At 43.5% G+C, this 19,564-nt stretch overlaps 1 protein-coding gene across 5 annotated transcripts in view; it reads left to right on the top strand.

Moving 5' to 3' along the window:
• The window catches only part of LOC125716336 (leucine-rich repeat-containing protein 7-like), a 49,383-nt gene that overhangs the window by 20,932 nt on the left and 8,887 nt on the right, over positions 1-19,564 (top strand). For 4 of the 5 annotated variants that reach the window (XM_048988508.1, XM_048988512.1, XM_048988510.1 and 1 more), the window contains 15 exons: positions 9,027-9,232; positions 10,899-11,016; positions 11,257-11,335; positions 11,850-11,939; positions 12,076-12,132; positions 12,657-12,720; positions 13,949-14,023; positions 14,262-14,406; positions 15,485-15,557; positions 16,162-16,291; positions 16,943-17,058; positions 17,225-17,294; positions 18,232-18,331; positions 18,679-18,803; positions 19,040-19,297. In XM_048988508.1, coding sequence (XP_048844465.1) covers positions 9,041-9,232; positions 10,899-11,016; positions 11,257-11,335; positions 11,850-11,939; positions 12,076-12,132; positions 12,657-12,720; positions 13,949-14,023; positions 14,262-14,406; positions 15,485-15,557; positions 16,162-16,291; positions 16,943-17,058; positions 17,225-17,294; positions 18,232-18,331; positions 18,679-18,803; positions 19,040-19,297 — 1,692 coding nt within the window. In that variant the 5' untranslated portion in view covers positions 9,027-9,040. The remainder of the gene's footprint in view (positions 1-9,026; positions 9,233-10,898; positions 11,017-11,256; positions 11,336-11,849; positions 11,940-12,075; positions 12,133-12,656; positions 12,721-13,948; positions 14,024-14,261; positions 14,407-15,484; positions 15,558-16,161; positions 16,292-16,942; positions 17,059-17,224; positions 17,295-18,231; positions 18,332-18,678; positions 18,804-19,039; positions 19,298-19,564) is intronic. The other variant, XM_048988511.1, reaches the window with a different exon arrangement.

Here is a 19,564-nt window from a genome sequence, read left to right as displayed (position 1 = left end):
TTTATTTACCCAGCTACCTAAATTTATCCGGGTACGTTAATCGTAAGTAGGTTAAGCAGCATTTCGGATACAGTATGAATACCCACACTTCAAGGTTACATTCCGGCTACTGTAGCTTCCGGGTTTTAATTGTAACGATAGTCTCCTCGAAGCCGGTTAGGGCTGAAAGTGTAAAGAACTTAGTAGAGTTGATGGTCTTTCTGATTTCAGCACCTCTATACGCAGAGACCCGTATGGTTTGGTGGACATGCATTGGATGGATTAGGCAGTCCTTTAACATGCAGGACACGACATAAAGGGGGATTAATATTATCCAAATTAATACATTCATCTGCTGTTCCAGGAAATCAGTGCATTGCATGTGTGTGTGTGTTTCTTTTTCTAAAACCCGAACTACATATCGGCAGTCCTGTTCTTAAGTGAAAGGGGAACGCCGTATTGGGGATGCCCAAAAACTGTCCAACATTTGCAATCTTACACTACATTTATTGATAGGGTGATTCTGGGTTTTTTAAAGACTTTGACGGTCGATTATAAAACAACTGCAAACCTTCCTTGGTCTCTCCTCTCTCATCCACAGAATCACAACAAATAGGCTAACCCGGGGTACAATGGAAAAAGTGGTGTCGTCCAAGTCTTGCTGCTATTAATACGCCACTATTCTTAGCTTATTTTAAAGTACTCTCTACTGTCAGCTATACAGCCTTTAGGGGTGATATGGGCAGAAAAGACAGGTTCCGCCAAGCCTCATACAGACCGACATAAAGTACATGTGTATGTACACAAAGAGAAGAAATAAAGGAATGAGTTTACATAGATTTTTCATGATAGGCCTACAAAGGACCAGTATGTACAGGAAGCCTGTAGTCTTTCCATATAGGGCCAGCTATCTTCATTTAACTTTTTGAAAATAGACGCTTGGACTTCCGGTTAACATTAGGTGGTGTAATACTATGTCTGAAGTATACTGGGATCCAGCATTTTGAAGAATCTTGCATGTTTTAAACGCAGCATCTTCTTAGATTAAAATTGCAGAGTTTACAGTCTGACAGGCACCTTAATGTCTTTTTTTTTTTTACTTTAGTTGATTGTTATTCTGCGGTGGGTGGTAACAGTGGATCAGTAGGGGATTACTTTCAGGAGTGTCAAATGGGGGATTTTAAAATTCATCATAATGTGAAAAGAAGGATCTGGCAACCCCGCAGGCTGACACTGTGAGAGATGGATATGCATAGGCCTACATGCTTCTAATCTGTCTCATCAAACTAAATGTATACAGTATGCTGACACATGGGATTCTTGGTCTCATATGTTTGTTTTTCCACAAAGACTTTGTTTTGAATGAAACTACGCATCTCAAACACGATGCAAAGTGGACGCCTTTCATACACCTTGGTGAGCTTCGTTTATTAGCAAACTGTCAGGTTTTAGAAATTAGAGCAATAACTCTTTGGCGGACCAGCTTGTCAGACTTTAACATGCTGTCCAGATGTTGCAGAAAACATAAAAGTCATGTTGTGATTTGGCTCTGTGTCTCGTTTATACCAAAAAGGCACACCTGTAATTTATTTACGAAATGAATCGTGTTTTCTGGTATTAGTATTTTATAATACCATTATTATTACATCACTTCTTCCAACCACTTATCCGGGACAGTGTCACTATTTTACTTAAGTTTCCTATATTCAACCTGCAAAAGAGTTTCTTGAAGGCAATTTACTAGATTAAAGTTTTCCTGTGCCTGTATTCGCGGTAACCACCAATTTTACTCTGCTGTGGACAAACAAGTCATCCATCAGCGTGACCTCCTCTCAGGCGTGTGTTGTCTTTCAAAATGCCGGTAGAGGGCCCCCATTACCTATCTTACACACCGATACATAATCTGAATGAAGCATGAAAAATCCCCTTATCACCCACCGGAATTAAATCGCATCATATAACGACAATTTGTCTTGTCCTCCCCATACAATCCATAAGGGACCCCCATAAGAAAAAAACTCATGCTATACTGGTTTATGTGATTTTTGGGGACTCCCCCCCCCCCCCCCCGAAAAAAAGTAATTAGTCACTTAAAATTCATCTCTTGTCGTACGCTTGTTGTAGTTCTCAGCTTCAATTGGTTAAGATCTTTTAATGGCCACTGAACTGCTGTGTTATAAATTTAACTTTATTACATTCACGATTAATTTACTTTGTATAATGACGGCGAACCGAGATGTTTCTGTTCTGGCTGAACAAAAGCAGATCATGAAACAGGTATGAGAACAGCAGGTCGGGATTAAAAAACTCGTTTGTAACTTAGAGATCAATACAAATCACGTTTGTATCGATGGCAGTCTGAAATTTTAGCTATACTGCCTCCCCCTAGCTTTTAAATTGACATTTCGGTATTTTATGTTTTTACAGAGAAATGTTAAATGTGAAACTGGGCCTTTTTAGTACCGATCTGATTTCAGAGAGGACAGTAGGGTTTTTGAGTTTAATAGAAAGATTTGTGGATTGGTTTATAAGTAAAACAAAGCGTTGAGACGCCATTGCACTTTATTTCAAATGTTACCCAAAATTATCAAAACTGAAGCTGGAACTGGCTCAATTTCTGAATCTCTGTAACATCTGTAAGAAATGCGTATATTTTCAACAGTCTTCCAGTACAATGTTTAACTTTAAAATAGGCCTATTGCTGAAATTTGAACGACCACTCAATGACTAAAATGCACAAAAACTGAAACCACGCTATGCTTCGGGTGTGGATCTTACGCGTCACGGTGCCACACTCTGCCCTACACAATTCAAATTGTGTAATGTGGGGAATTATGGAAGTGGTTGGTATCGATTCCCTGGCATTATTATTAATAGGGATCATTGAACTTGTACTTCCTCTTGCGATGATACAAAATCAAAATTTACGACTCGAGCATTCCTTAAATCGTTTTTTTCTGGTATTCGGTATGCCATAGTCAGAATTTAATCTATTGTGGAGATTTAATCTGTTATTTGTCTCATTACAAAAGTAATCTACCGTGAAAAGATTCTACAGGCAAACTTCTCGAAAGGTGATTCTTTTAACTTAACGGCATCCCTTTAAACGGTTTGTTACGCGATTATTAGCTAAGTAACCAGTGTTTGTGCCATGATTTCATTAGCTTAAAGGTCGTTGTACTTTTTTCCTCCTACATGCTCCATGTACCTCAATTGCCGTATTGGGCTCGGAGCTCGGAGTTTTATTACCAAATAAATACTTCAGAGACATTTATAGCCGTGCTTTCTATAAGGCTTGAGAGACTGGCATTAAATGACGGGGAGTAACATTAAGTTACTTAAGTAACGCCTTGGATATTCAGCTGTAACATAGTTGGATTGATAAAGTTCTGACGGAAAGCTCGCTGTAGGTCCACGTTTTCCCTTGACCTTGCGCTTCCATTTCTGACGCCATTCTACTATGTGGTATTCCAGCATTCTCTTTGTCTCTTTGGGATGAGCCACGTGTCGCAGACCATCGACGTGCGACCTGCTTCCAGGCCCAAGGTGACACGCAAAGATGTCTGCTAGTACACGAGTGTGGAGTTCTCAGAAACTCGGCAATGAAGCTTTCATATGGTAACATCAGTCACCATCCGCCTGTTTTAGTATCTGCGCAAGGCGACCGTGATCGGGGGAACCTTCCCCCGGAAGACATACCGCACCGTACACCCACAGGCTCCATCCCGTCTTAGGTTACTCACTCACAAGCGCTTTCACCTTCTCCACTCCTATCAGCCGTCGATTCACCTGAGGTGTGGGAGGGGACCGGAACACCTGCGGGAAAGTGGGAGACATCATGCAAATTCTGCGCTGGTGGATCCGAGGAAGGATTCAAACCCGCATCCTCTGAAAAGAGAGCTCTGCTGAGTCATTCTGCTGTCCTATTAGTATTTTAAACGCATTACTAGCCATAACAGTGGTATGAGCGCTATGGAAATGCTATGGAATTTAATGCAACGTTTTAAACGTAATAAATATCATGTGTTGCATTATTAATTAGTGATTCTATAAGTCTCGATACTGGAGAGATAGTTTCAAAGACGTCATTTTGCATTTATAAATATTCATTAAGTCCTGCCAGTAAAGTAAAATGTTAATTTCCTGGTAGTATTTATGCAAAAAAAAGTTTCTTTACGGAAGGGTTTATTATCCGACATGGATTTTAAGAGTACCTCACTAATGGTGTTGCTAGGTAACCAGCTGCCTGCTTGGTTGAACTAGCTAAATCTTACACGTTTCGACTTCCAAAAACCCCAGAAAATTATAGTTTTTTGCGTATGTGTGTATTTTTTCTTTTTTGTATTTTCATTTTATATAGTTTATTTATCTTCTGTTCTCTGGCGTATGAGTAGATTTTTTTAAGAATATCGGTAAATAGGCTTTATAATTTTTTTTTTTTGGAATAAATTTTAGACGAGGTGCATGCATGCTTGTTCGCAGTTGTGCTTCGGGCTGCATGGTCGTTTTTAACATTTCGCCCCTCCTTCTCCATACAAACGGTATTTCTGAGGCTCAAACCCTGAGCTCCCACACTTAAGAAGACAGCGGTCTTTTCAGTGCCTGTCGAAATGAAGGGCGCAGACGGGGAGACACGCTTACTGGGTGGCTGCCCGCCACTAGGGTTGCCATGTGTAGGTGGTTATCCCGCTTCTGACACGGATGTAGCAGCTGTGCCAGGGGCAGACCGTGCTATGAGTCACTCTGCAGTCCCCCCTGCTGACGGCAAGTGCGTCATCGATAGGAAGGCTATAGAATCACTACAAGCGGTTTTATTAAGCCACATACATAAGCGTTTAATCTTAGATTTTTGTCGAAAATTCACATATAAACTGTTCACGTTGCGTTATTAATATTAACAGTATTGCCGTCTAATCCATCAGATATTTGGTTGTGAATAAAGCAAAGATTTTCCTCCTAGTGAGAAAGAAAGTAGCATTAAGTAGTAGTTTATTTTAATGAGGCATGGTTCGTGTTTGCGTTCATGGACCTCTTCAGTCCCTGACGCACGTTAATAAAGATCGTGAACATCAGGCCTATTGTCGTTTCTGCTCAGTATGACATTTTAAAATGACATCTCCGTTTTCCAATAAGCCGCCGGACTGCGATTAGAAGTCCACGCCACGGATTACGCGTGTACTGTGAAATGGACAGCAGTGGAGCTGGGAAACCACTCATTAAAAAGAATGGCCGCGGTACCGTAAGGGTTCCGTAATGATTTGAAATGGGCCACTAATTGAGAGTGCGTATTTATACGACGGCTGACGGATTGAGTTCAGCCCATTTTCTTTTTTAAGGATGGAGTGCAGGGGCTGTGCCTGCTGCTGCCTGTAACACAAGGTTCCTCTGTAGTATATTCAGCTGACTGTTAAACGTGGACCGATGTTATTTGTTGTAAAGTATCTGCTCCAGGATACGGTTAATCCGATTCTCCCAGGCAGAGAAATGTACAAATTGTATTCCTTTGGCAAGGTAGCAGGTGTCAGAATTTCCGAAAAAAAAAAAAAACGTATTGCCCGTTTCCCATCAGATCCATCAAGATATTTGGTTGTGAATATCTCACAGATTTCCGTCCGAATAAGAAAAAAATATTTAGAAACTGATTAAAACTTTGTTTCTTTCCAATGCAAATGCATTTTTGGCGATTCTGTATCATGAGTCACTTTAAGGGGCTTGTAGAGGTTTCACATCTTATCAGATTTGCGTGACACATTGAATGTGTCTATGACGTTCCGCAGCAGCAGATTCATTACGGCCGGTTCGCGGAACTGCACCTGTACTTTTAAGCGGGGAACGGGGCTTTACCTGACCTGTTTCAGTATTGATATCCAGTTCACAACAGCTGAATAAGACTAAATGTTGCTTAAGTTGTTCTCGAAAAGAAAACCGAATTTGATTTGATAACAGCTTTATATTTTCACAGCTGTGATGAATAACAGGGGAAATTATTTAAAATAACAATTTCAGCTTTATAAATAAAATTGTAAAATTCCATGTAAAATTGGGGTTATAATTAGTAATGGCCAGGGGCGAGGATAGAAATCCTTTATCCCCCAACCCCAGACAGCTGGAATGTTACAATGCCCTTGTCCACGCGTCTTGCCCCCCTGAATCATCAAGGGTTTCCATCCCATTTACCTCCCTCCGTAACCTCTTTGGTAACAGCCACAGATTTTAACCTTAAAGTTTCATGATCCTGATAGGTGGTTGATAGATGAATGGGTGACAATACAAACGCGTGACATATGGTTTGACCACTGCTTATCAGTAATACTGTTTTTTTCCAACCTCGGCCGGGAATTCCCATCCCAGTGACCCGAATATCAGGCCACGGGTGAATAAACAAAATGTGATGGAGGTTCCCGCTGGTTTTCCGCTTGGTGAGCTTGTAACAAGATCTCAGATGGGTCAAAGTCAGCCGTTGAAACGGATCTTTCGGGACATAAAACCGCGTTTCAATCCTGCAGGTCATTATTATTTATTGCATATATATGGGTATATAATTATTGTGCTCACACCGGGCGCTCGCGTTACCACCTTTCTGGGGTGTCCTGTTTGAATCAGACACTCTCTATCTCTGCGTGTATCTGGCTTCCTATGCGTCGAGGCGATAATGAGAGCAGTCAATGAAGTGGCGCTTGAGAATCAATGCGCCTCTCTCGGCACAGGAACCTTCCGGATCGGTTTTTTAATAACACACAATGCAATGTGTATTTTCACAGATTCTTGAAAGCCGTAAGTTTCCAGTAGATGTCGTCAGGACATAAGACTGTTAAACTGGCTACCCAGACTTGCCTAATAACTTATTTAATGAATCCGGTGCCATGCGCACGCGTTTTAAATTTAGTTTCCATTGCTTGAGCTGGATGTTTACGCCCCTGGTTTGTTTCCGTTTTGATATTATAGCTTCTACAAAGGCAGGGAAGTCAAGGTAAAACCACACTGTACTGTTATAATATCCCTGCTACTTGTTTTTAATGATATTGTCGTCTCTTTATTGGTTTCTTGTTTGTTTGCATTGAAGCGCGTGCCCTGGGGGATTCCAGGGCAGTGGGCGGATTGGAGCTAGATGCGCTCTCCTCCAAGATGGGGAAGACACTCATCTGACGCTTGGGTGTATGTGTAACCTTTCTCCCTCATCCAGAGCTGGCAGCGGAGTCTCATAAGGGACATTTTGTTTGGATTAACTGGCCATTCAAAATTGGATGAAAATTGAGGAAAAGTGTGTGTTTTGAATAATGAATTGGCAGAATATAGGAGTCTCCTTTATTGGTGATTTTGTTTTGGCTGGAACTTTGAATATGGGATGGCGTAGTGGCTCGCTGTTTCCTCTTACCTCCAGGGCGTGGGGTTCGAATCCCACCTCTATTCTGTGTGGAGTTTGCATGTCCCCTCTGTGTTTAATGTGTTTTTCCCCAGCTACTTGTTTCCTTTTGCAGTCCAAAGACGTGTACTTAGGTTAACTAGCATCTCAGATTGTATGCATCTGTCCCACAACGGGCCGGCATCCTTTACCGCAGCCTGGCGCCCTCTGCTGGTTGTGGTAGACTTCAGGCCTTGCCCCTGACCAAGATATATAGTTGTAAAATACATGGAATTTCCCGCATGTTTAACAGTGTGCAGAGAATAAAATGATAGTGGCTGCAAAAAGTCCTCCTCCGTGTGCCTCAGTAGACTGGGTGAAGTCATCTGATTCCAGTCACTTTTGGATCGTAAACACTTTCACATACAAATATGCCCTTAGCCACTGACAATGAAGCTAATAAGTCATGTGACCCAAAAGAAGCTAGAGATTGGTGGTAAATCCCTCTTCCGTGATTCAAATATTCTATATGCGTCAACTACTTATCCCATACAGGATTGCGGTGATCCTGGTGACCATTCCGGGCAGCACAGGGCAGGTAATACACTGGATGAAAACACTGAAATATACCTGGCGTGTTACATATCTTCAGGGTCTTACCGTCGGACGCCTGAACATTCCATAATGAATATAATGTTTCATTTTGTGGAGTAACAGCAATAAGGGTGAGCATATGCTCCTTTGTCTTTGAATTTATGGCGTTTGCATCTCTGTGCCAAACGTTCGCAGCCATTAGTTATCAGGCTTCCCAGATGACGGATAACAGCGCAGTAGCGGCTGCTCCTGCTGACCTGCAGGTGCTAGAGGTGTATCTCACTTGAGATTAAGCTAAACTGCTTTAGCGTGTCGTCACTCAGCTTGGTACTAATCTGCAGGGAATTCTGTCTCATGCTGCTGATCTGAGTCCAGAACCTTTGTTTTATAATTTCCCTGCTTATGTTATCATGAGATGTATTTTTGGCCTGAAGTTGCGCAAACGGTCAATATTGCTCAGATCTTGATACAAACAACTGGCTGCTACAGTTTGAGGTATTAAAACTTCCTGACATTCCTATGTCATGTTATTCACGTGTTCCCTTCTGTAGATCCTCATGTCTGCTCTTGTGAAGAGCGGCATGGCCAGAAATGATGTTTGTTCGATGTTACTTAGTGACTTGAGACTGATGACTAGCTTTGACTCATGGGAGTTTTACTCACACAAAAATGTTCTGCTGGCAGAAGGAAAAATGATTGGTTCAGGGAGATAACCAATCAGATTGGAGAGGAGGTGGGTCCAAGCAACTAAAGAAGGTGGGGCCAACCAATCAGATGTCAGGCAGGGTTGTCCATGATGGGGAAGCCAGCAAGTAAAGGAGAAGGTGCGTGGGTTTTATAAAGTGAGCTCTCAGTGGATGTCAATACATGTAAAGCTTCAGGTCCTGGAAGTCATAGACAATGGACGTGTTTTTTGACAGCTAGACGTCAAAGTTTATAAGCAAGGGGCATTGACCCAGATCTCAGATTACGTGTGTAGCTGGTAGGATGAGCGGAGAGGGCTATGGATGGGGTTTAGAGGCATCGTTGTGAGGAAAATCAGTGTGTCGATAGTTTATGCCCCTTTAGTATGAGAAACCCCTAACTCTTCATCCGCCCTCCTCTTCCTCAGTGCAGTGTCTGGAGATGACGACCAAGAGGAAGATCATTGGCCGCCTGGTGCCGTGCCGGTGCTTTCGGGGGGAGGAGCAGGAGGTGATCTCCGTGCTGGACTACTCCCACTGCAGCCTGCAGCAGGTGCCCAAGGAGATCTTCAGCTTCGAGCGAACGCTGGAGGAGCTCTACCTGGATGCCAACCAGATAGAGGAGCTGCCCAAGGTGGGCCAGATGTTGCTGACGGGGGTGGGCTGGACATGTGGAGCGAGAGAGACCATTCTGATATTTCTTTACCTCTGGAAAACCAGCAGGTGTCACAGCGGTTAAGGAACGTACATCCTGATTTTCCCAAGTTCAATGCATCCCTGGGTCTAGAAGAGAGGGGCTCACCTTTCATTCTTTAACCAATAACATTAATTGAAAGTATTTTTTTCTGTTAAGCGGTAAGGTGCACAGATTTGTAAAGTACCCATTTTATTGTGTAGGCTGTTTGTTAAGCATGTTCCTATGTTTTATATTTTATCTGCAAAAGGCTGTAGGGAACAATGTAAGTTGCATATTTATTTCGTGATGATGATAATAATAATAAGCTGGGGGTTAAGGACCTTGCTCAAGACCCATATTATTCTGAGCCCAAGCTTGAACCAGTTACCTTCTGATCACAGGCACAGAGGTGAAATGCAAGCCTCTCCCTTGCTGATCCAGGGACAGGTTGAACTTCGGAAAATCAGGATGTCTGTTAAGGCAGTGTTCCCCAACCCGGTCCTCGGGGACCCCTAGACAGGGAACCAGGAAGGGTCAAAGAGCTGTCCTGTCTGGGGGGGGGGGTCCCTGAGGACTGGGTTGGCAAAGACTGGCACTAGACCTGAGACCAAAGTATCATCAATTCAGAGCAGAGGGACCTCTGGAGGTTCTGCTGCATGGAGTTTGCAGGTTCTTTCACGGTTCCTGGGCTTTCCTTGGTTCTTCGACAGTTTCTGAGTTTTCTCACGGTGCTCGACTTTCCTCCCACCATCCAATGGCACGTGGTCTGAGTCGATAGACACCTCACGACCGCCCGCGCGTGCGAGACTGGCTGTGAGTCTGGTTGTTCCAGAATGCTCCGGGATCTCGGCCAAGGTGCCATCCCAAGGCTGCTGGCACCAGCTCCGCCCCATCCTGACCGCTCGTGGATAAAACGTTCGGTGACAGTGAGAGGGTGAAATATCTAGCTGTGCATCAGCGATTCGGCAGAAACCTCGCAGTAACTATGCATCTTGTGGTCTGAAGCTGGGTACAGACTGGGCAGGATGGTCTACAATAAGTACAAATAAATGGAATCTTCAGCAGCTCAAGAAATTCGCCTGATATGATTCTTTTTTACCCAGTTGACTAGTTTACACTCTGGTTGTACCAAACCTCCTGTTTAGTTGAATTCTAGGTTTAATCTAACTAAATACGTTTGATTCTTATGAGTAGTATATGAGTAGTTTTGATTTTGTTTATTTTTTTTGTAAAAACTGTATTGATTCATGATGTAGCATTAAGATGACAGGCTGTATAAGCTTAAAGATGCAGAGGAAGCCTGCCTACCAGTGCTCCCTCCATACGTCCATGTTTCCTGCAGAGATGTTTCAATCCTTCCAGTCGAGGAGCTCAATTAATCTCTCCCTGAAAAGTCATTTTCAGTAGGACACTCTACCCGGTTGGCGAATGTGTCTATGGATGTATGTGTGTGTTTTTTTTGTGAGGTGTGATCTCACACCTGCTCCGTGGTTTGGGATTGCAGAAATCATCACCCTTCGCACAGAGGCAGCCTAAAGTTGTGTTTTTGTTGCAAAAACTTGATGGAAATGCGATCGTCGTTTTGAGACACCCTCTAAATCTGCTCCCCTAACCTGTGACTCAGCAACTGTTCAGCTGTCAAGCTCTGAAGAAGTTGAGCCTTCCTGACAATGACCTCACCACCCTGCCGACCACCATAGCGAGCCTCGTCAACCTGAAGGAGCTGGACATCAGTAAAAACGGTACAGGGATCCGCGATCACAGTCCCAAATGCCCTCCGAAATGCATTTAAACAGAATTACATAACAGAAAACCGAATAAACAATCTTTTACAAGGGCGGGGGGATATGTTTCAGCATCAATCTGTCGCTTTCAATGTACACCTCGCTTTTTCAATAAGTTTGAGCTGGGACAGTTTTTGGGAAAGTACAAATTGCACCTACAGCTACAGCTGTCTAACGCTGAGGTCTTATTTCTTTCAGGCATTCAAGAATTCCCTGATAACATTAAGGGCTGTAAATGTCTGACGATCGTGGAAGCAAGCGTCAATCCCATTTCCAAGTAAGCTGCGGTTTACGGCACAGAAGGATGGCATCCCAATTCAAGACACAATGGGGTGGGGGGGGTGGGTAGGGCACAATAGGGTGGGGGCACCATGGGGTAGGGAGGGAGGGCCACATGGGGTGGGGGGCGAACCATGGTCCAACTAAATTTGATTACTTATAATAGATTAATCTGAAATAGGGAAACAAAACAAAATAAATAATCCTCTGTAGAGAATAATAGTGTTAGTAGTACTGTACTCTATAGACGAGTGTTTCTGAAATCGCTCCTCGTGGTCCCACAGATAGTCCATGTTTTTGCTCCCTCTCAGCTCATCTCCAAACCGTGGACTGTCTGAGAAACTTGGTCTATAGGGTCATTCAGTGTGACAAGGCCTGACTCACTGAGGCTGGTCCTCATTAGAGAGGTCTTCCTTTGTAGCAGATTTGAGGCAGGCACTTCCGTTTAGCCTCCGTATTCTGAGTTTTGGGGCTCCCTTCAGGGGGATCTCACCTCCTACCGTGTCCTTCAGGCTCCCGGATGGATTCACGCACCTCCTGAATCTCTCCCAGCTGTTCTTAAACGACGCCTTCCTGGAGCAGCTTCCTGCCAACTTCGGGAAGTGAGTACGACGTGTTTCTGTCCTTATGCTCAAAGACACAAAACTACAAATACCAAGCAGCAAGTAAATAAAACAAAATCTTAGTCGCTGACATGTTTGTAGTTCTTTTACCCAATATACTTTCACTGTCTTTCAGACTATCCAAATTGCGCATTCTGGAGCTTCGAGAAAACCACCTGAAAACGTTGCCAAAGTGAGCATGTTAGCATGTTCTTAGCATCTCCATAATAAACATTGCTGTGGCAATTATGGTAATGTCCTAAAGTATAATGTATAACTTTATATTCTGTTTTGCATAATTAGTTTAAATCATAATAATTCACAATTTGCTAAGGGATGGCAACCGCTGGGGAGTTTATTTAAATTCGATATCTCCTTTTGCACTGTGTTACAATATGGCATTGTTAGATTTTATGACATTACTGCGGTGATGGTGGCGGGAATCCCCGCTTCACCTGAATGTCCCAGAAAGTCTGTTGATTAAAAGATCCAACATATCAATCGGGTCTTCACCCCTCCTATTTTTTGTCTCACCTGCTAGGGTGGCAATCCTACTTGGGGAGAAGCCCCCCCCCAAGGATCAAATCCCTCAATTGCCCTCGCTTAAACTAAGTCAAATTGAATGGAGTTGTTTATAAATATTCCAGCGCCTCCCCAGCAGAAAGTAATTGCTGGGTTTGTGGGTAAATCCTGATGCTGCCGCTGATTCCCTGGCAGGTCACTGCAGAAGCTCTCCCAGCTGGAGAGACTGGACCTGGGCAGCAATGAATTCAACGAGCTGGTAAGACTGGAGGTTGCGCCACATCCGTCCCCATCAGGGGATCCTGGGCATCGCTCACCCACAGCCGCTGCTCGCTTCAGCTCCCCTGCCAGGGACCCTTTGCTCATTATTTCAGATTCACTGCCTCGTTTCCTAAAGATTTATAACCCGCCTTCGGTGCTTAAACACTTCCTGAAAATACAGAGCCGGGCCCCTTGTCTGTGCGTACCGCTGGATAGATGGATGGGTATGACTGGATGGGGGAAATCACAGAGAGATTGAAATCATACTTCTTTTTTGTTACAGTCCTTTGCTTTCAGCTAAAAATATTCCTAACGTGATTTTCATTCTCAAGTTTGGCGTTTCCCCCGTGTGTGGCCCTCTTCCAGGTGCGCATCAGGCGGAGCGTGGCCGGAATTTTTCCGGAAAGTTTCGTAATCAGAAAATGCAGAAGATGCATATGGTTGTGGAGATAGTGCAGCTATCGTCCGGCGTTGACGGTGGAATGGCATGCCGGTGCAGCCAGACTCACTTTGGCGCAGAACGCCGAGAAACAAATAGCCGAGTCTTAAATCTCTTTTCAGAAAGAAGACAAGGCATAGGTGCCAAGGATGGAAAGTGGCTGGCAAAGAGAATGAAGCCATGTTTTAACCCCATGTTTGATCAGCGGGTGTTTGTTCCAGTTAATATTAAGTTCTCCTAAAGAACTGCCTCCTTTATCTTTGTTGCATGTTCATTCGGAGGTGACTGGTTGGCTCAGACACCATCATATATCAGATGTTTGACCCTGGAAGCTATTCTGAGGACATTGTTGTATTCAATAAAAAAACACTCAGTGTTTTACCTGTTTTACTTTCCAATTCCTGAAGAGGGCACTAGCTGAGCTGGGTGTGGTTGATTGGTTGTCCACTATCTTCATCCACATTAAAGTCTGCTTTTACTAGTCCTGTTGATAGTCTTTTAATTAAATCATGTACCGTTTTAGGGTCAAATTAAACTGGTCAGCTGTAATTATGGGATACTCTCTGTACTCGACCAGCTGTCCTCGTTATAGACTGACTAGCTGTAGCCAACAATGTGCCCGTGTGGGCGGGACCTCCGAGATGCGGAGCTCATCAGACTTGTGAGGGCGATAGCGAGAAGCTGGTTAAGCTGCGGGAGACCTGGTCCTCATCATTTTGGGAAGGATGGATTTCTGGCTCATGGCACGGGGTGGCGTCAGTGACTCAGGTGTCATTGTGTGTTTCAGCCGGAGGTCCTGGAGCAGATACACAACCTGAAGGAGCTTTGGATGGACAACAACTCCCTCCAGACGCTACCTGGGGTAGGAAGATCAAAGATCATTACCTAGAGACCCACCAGTGACACAACTCAATTTTTAAGGATTTTTAAGAATTCCAGCAGTTTAAATATTTGTGCAGAACAATCTCTGGGTCTGTGACATTCAGCCCCTGACTGCTCTTTTCTCCCCTTTGTTTTCTTCTGACATCCATCACTTCCACACCCTTTTGTTTGGCAAACATTCGTTGCCATCGCGTGTGTCGTCCTCCTTGTTATCGAAGTATATAGGGAAGCTGAAGCATTTGACGTACCTGGATCTGTCCAAGAACAGGCTCGAGTCCCTGGACGCAAGTATTTCTGGATGTGAGGCGCTAGAAGACCTCCTTCTGTCCTCAAACATGCTTCAGCAACTGCCTGACTCCATTGGTGAGCCTAGGAGGGAGCTGTGCTGCCCCCTAGGGGTCATTTTTTTGAAAACACAATTCATTCGACAAAAAGAACTCGGCTTTTGTCCTGATCCACAGCAGGACCTGCGGGTTTGGCAGAATCGTTTTTAATTCACCCAACTGGTTCTCTGAACACCATGGAACAGTGGGGTGCATTTAAGCAGGACAGTGTGGGTAATTTCCAGGCACTGCAATTTTGCATTTTTTTGCTGTATTTAGTAGGAGTGATTATGTAAATGATCACAGGTGCAACCTGATTTGAATATCACTGGAGCAACTCAAGATGTGTGTTCCTTCTATGATTCTCCACAGCACAGCATGCTGTGCTCAGTGACAGTCTGATTAAAGCATGTTCATTTTTGATCAAAAAAGGTTGGATTGCAAATATAATGCAGACTTGGAGTTATTGTTCATTACGTTGTAATATAGAACAAGTTTGGTATCGCGTGAAGCATGATACCAATAAGCTGCTGGCATAAAATTGTATAATTAAGCATTTTATTGATGAATACAAGTACAGTAATTGGTCAAAATCTGAAAAGACAATTATATAGGCCTAATAAGGGTCACAAATAATTGTAATAAAGATGAATGTCAGAATGTTAATTGCTGCATATAACTCAGAGATAAGTAAACAATGAACATTTAGACACCTGTGGAGTCTTATCTAATGGGAGTGAAAGATGAGATTACTAGCGATGAGTAACTAAAATAAGCCTGGAGATTTCACATGCTTTTAAGTGGAATTGATTTTCTTTGCTGTTAAACATTTTAAATTAAAAATACATTTAAATGATTTTAAACGCTGGGGTCCTTTACTAGATAGGAATCTACTTATATACATCGTCACAGCAATATGCACATGCTGAATGCAGTTGTATCGTGTTTGTGTCTCCATGAATGGTAAATAAAAAATCCCCACTGTGAAGTTACTGAATACACCTAAAATACTTTTTAAGATATTAAATCTGAGGTTGAAAACTATTTTTAATCAAGCTCCTGTCAAAAATAAATATGCACATTCGTTAATTCAATAAGCTTTTTTTTGTTTTTTGCAGGAATGCTGAAAAAACTGTCAACTCTTAAAGTAGATGAAAACCAGATCTCCTCGCTGCCCAACACCATGGGGAGGTCAGTTCTTCAAGAAATCCATTCACACTATGGATTCATGATAAGAAATCCATCAAAATGTTTGTACGGATGCTGACAGATACTGATGGTAATTCATTGTTGACTATAGAAGTAAATGGCCCCCAGAAGTCCAATGTGTTTGCGGAAAATGTATATAAATATCTTATTTCATGACATTAATATTTGCGCATTTGTGTTTAACATCGCAAACACATATTCTGAAAGATGGATGTGTTGTAAAGTCTATTCAGAAGCCATTACTGCTCATTCTCCCTCTGTTTTGATCGTTAGATTTTATGGACTCGCAGCTTAATTGATCCCATTACTGTGCCCATAGAATTAAACAAAAAAAGTGGGGAATACCATGCTTTACAAATGCATTCGTAATGTTAGAGCCACACTTAGGGGGGAAAATAACAATGAAGAACGGAGGGAGAGGGTGAGATGCGTGTGAAATGTCTTTCTGTAATTTGTCCATGTCCAGTTTGTAGGTAGACGTGAGGTAATGGAAGAGCGTAAGACGTTCACTCTAAAGAAACCAAAACACTTCAGAAGACGTGGCTTTTGATCTCTTCCGTTTCCTACTATTCCTTTACTTCCACAGTTTATCGCAGCTGGAAGAGTTTGACTGCAGCTGCAATGAGCTGCAGTGTCTCCCTCCTGCTATCGGCTACCTGCACAACCTGCGGACATTTGCCGCAGACGAGAACTTCCTCCTGGACCTGCCTAGAGAGGTGAAGGGGGAAAATACAATCTAATCCTTCCTATAATATCCACCTTCGGCTGTCGAAAAAGGAGCTTAGTTCAGCGATCGTCTTCCTTTGTCGATGAGGAAGAGGCGCCATAGCGTGAACCGAGTGCAATACTGGCGTTTTGCTGAAAGTAATGCAGCGTGTTCAGCGTCTTGCCAGCCTTCCTGTGCAGACTAGGGGACGTTCAGTCAGTGGTGACGATGGGATCCATGTCTGATCATGACAGCTTCCACTGGGTCTGCCTACACAACCACAGAAGCTCCATATGTAAATTACCACATGCCCATTTTCACTTTTTGTTAATCGATCTGACGTTCTGCTGTGAAGTACCTATTCCTAAAGCATGACAATAAAAGTTATAAAAACAGCAATTATTGTTTGTTAGAAAAAATGACCAGCTTTACTGATACGTATGGGAGCACTAGACCTACCTGTTTTTTTTTAGCAGTCTCAGCAAAACATAAAATGACTCATTGTTCCAGATATAATTTAGTTATTGTTTTGCATGAGTAGATTATACGGACCTTGGTGGCTTATACTGTAATGAGGTCAGAGACCGTTCTTTCATTTTCCGTTCTGGTGAAATCAGACAGATTTGGTTCGGAAATGAAAGGCGCTCTTGTGTCTCTGCAGATCGGGAACTGTAGGAACGTTACTGTCATGTCGCTACGCTCCAACAAGCTGGAGTTCCTTCCCGACGAGATCGGACAGATGACCAAGCTGAGGGTCCTCAACCTGAGCGATAACAGGTGGCTACATGAGTTTTTGCTCTCGCTGAACACGCGTCTCGAAGCGGAAGGACATATCCGTCAGCTGACCTGTGTGCCGATAGCACCGTTAAACCACATTAGTAAGCTTGGGCTTATGAAACAGAGCCTGTAATGTTTGTGACTGTCCTCCTCTTCTCCAAATCAGGTTAAGGAACTTGCCTTTGACGTTCACCAAACTAAAAGACCTGGCAGCCCTCTGGTTATCAGACAATCAGGTGAATAGCGATACTTGTCCCGTTTACAGTCTGTAGATCAGTGAAAGCTGTGAAACTAAACACCCATTTGGATTGAGAGGAGACCCGGGTCCATTGTTGAACAGGGTCAGTTGCAGTAATATTCCGGCGTAACGCAGATTCATCCAAACACCATTGTTGTTCTAGTACAGAGTGCCTAACCATTGTTACAGTGAGAGCTACTTTTACAAAGGAAATACTCTGGCAAGCTAGGAATTCATGATGGTAAATTTGGCCAACCAGAGTTGGGAGGGTCCCAATGAAATATAGCATTATCCATTAATCATCTCGAGATCAACCTCAAAACACACTGCAATCGAAGGGTTGAGCGCCCTGTTCTAGTACAACATTTTTCTTTGCAAGGAAAAAGAATGTTCTTTTTCTCAATGTGTTGTTTTTCTACATTTTATAAAAATGAAATCAATAATTGTCCCTGGTCTCCACTACTTTGACTTAGAAATGAGCTTTCCTGAAATGGTGTGAATTGTATGCATGGACCATTTTGAGCAATGAGGTCTTATTGCGCAGTTGACGTAAACCTATAAACAAAGAGATTTGATTTAAAAAATAAAGTAATGTACCGTCTCTTGTGTAATGCTAATTGCATAGCTGCAGTGCAGAGCTGTTAACGCTGAAATCACAGGAACTAGATTGCTCCCGTAAACAGTCCCTGGGCATTTGTCGGGAATTGTAATTATACAACGTTACTGCTAAGCAGATAAAATAGTGAACACACAGCTTCCTGCTGGGTACTTTCAATCAGAACAAGATTCCTCCCGTCCCACGAGTGAACATGTTACATCTATATGTACACCTTCTGTAGGTCTGGGATCACACCAATGGTGTAACGCCTCTGGGAGTAAGTAATGTAATATAGGAGAGATTTGTGGGTAATGATTATGGTTGTGTGCTCCTGCAGTCCAAGGCCCTTATTCCACTGCAGTCAGAGGCCAACCCAGAGACCAACCAGAGGGTCCTCACCAACTACATGTTCCCTCAACAGCCACGGCATGAAGAAGGTAAGTTGTGGTGCTGAGGGAGGAGTGGGGGGGAGGGGGGGCAGTGATTTGGAAAGTGAGCTGCCGACTTTGGTTCTGTGAGCAAAACTCATCAGGGAACTTGATGAAGAAGATTTTTAAAACATTATAATATTTCTGCAGACCTGGAAATATATTTACCTTGTTTAGTATTTCTGTTCAATTTTACGGTTACTTGGAGATACTGGATGCTGTGTGGTGGGTCACATGTCTTCGGATACCCAAGATGAGCTTTGTCATTGGGTTTGAGCAGAATGTCGTTGCGGGGGGCACGGGTGTCAGCACGCTCCTCACACGGGCCGGCTGCTTCGCTCTTATGCCTCCTGCAGATTACCAGTCTGACACCGACAGCTTCAACCCCACCCTCTGGGAGGAGGAGCGACAGAAGCGTATGACTGTGGCCTTCGAGTGTGACGACAAGAAGGAAGACGATGACGGCACTGGGAAAGTCAAGGTTCTGCTGTTTTAATCCAAGTCTAGAACTTAAAATCGGTGTCTGTTAGCATCATACTTGTGATCGAAATGCAATGTTGGGCCATAGTGTGACTAGTGTGATGTTCCAGATCGTAGTTCGCGGGAAAGTAATGAATGATGCAGTGGACATTTTTCCCACTTATGTCATATTATTTTTCCTACTTTGGATCCATGTACCAAAGAGTTAACCCCACTTACCTGCTCATGTCCCGCAAGGTCGAGATCAATCTGAAGCGCTACCCAACCCCATACCCAGAGGACCTGAAGAACATCGTCAAGTCAGTGCAGAACCTGAGAGGCGGCATGGAGAAGTGCCCCCCTGGCATGGTTGTCGCGGAGCACCAGGGAAAGGACAAGTACGAGAGAGGGTGGCCAATGGCGATGAAGGAGGGCATTGCTGAGGTAGCATCCCAGATGGAGGCAACCGCCAAAGGTCTCAATGCGGGGACAGACGCTGTAGGGTATGGCTTCCAGGTGAGAGCTCCTTCTCAGTTGCCTTGGGTTTTACAATTTTCTTTGTATTTATGTGAGTAAATTTCTGGATCCACCAAACCAGTTCTTCCCTATTTGTTTCACTCACATAAAACTGTGCTGATGGCAAAACGAAAAATGATTGGTTTAGAGAACTAACCAAACACATTGTAGAAGAGGTGGGTCCAAGCAACTAGATGAGGCGGAACCAACCAATCAGATGTCTTGGTCCTGCCTCATCTATTGCTTGGATCCACCTCCTCCACAGTC

This window comes from Brienomyrus brachyistius, chromosome 21 (genome assembly GCF_023856365.1).
Source record: "Brienomyrus brachyistius isolate T26 chromosome 21, BBRACH_0.4, whole genome shotgun sequence".
NCBI classification, from domain to species: Eukaryota; Metazoa; Chordata; class Actinopteri; order Osteoglossiformes; family Mormyridae; genus Brienomyrus; species Brienomyrus brachyistius.
The sequence above is the reverse complement of the archived record's forward strand: the minus strand, read 5'-3'. Positions and strand labels throughout refer to the sequence as shown.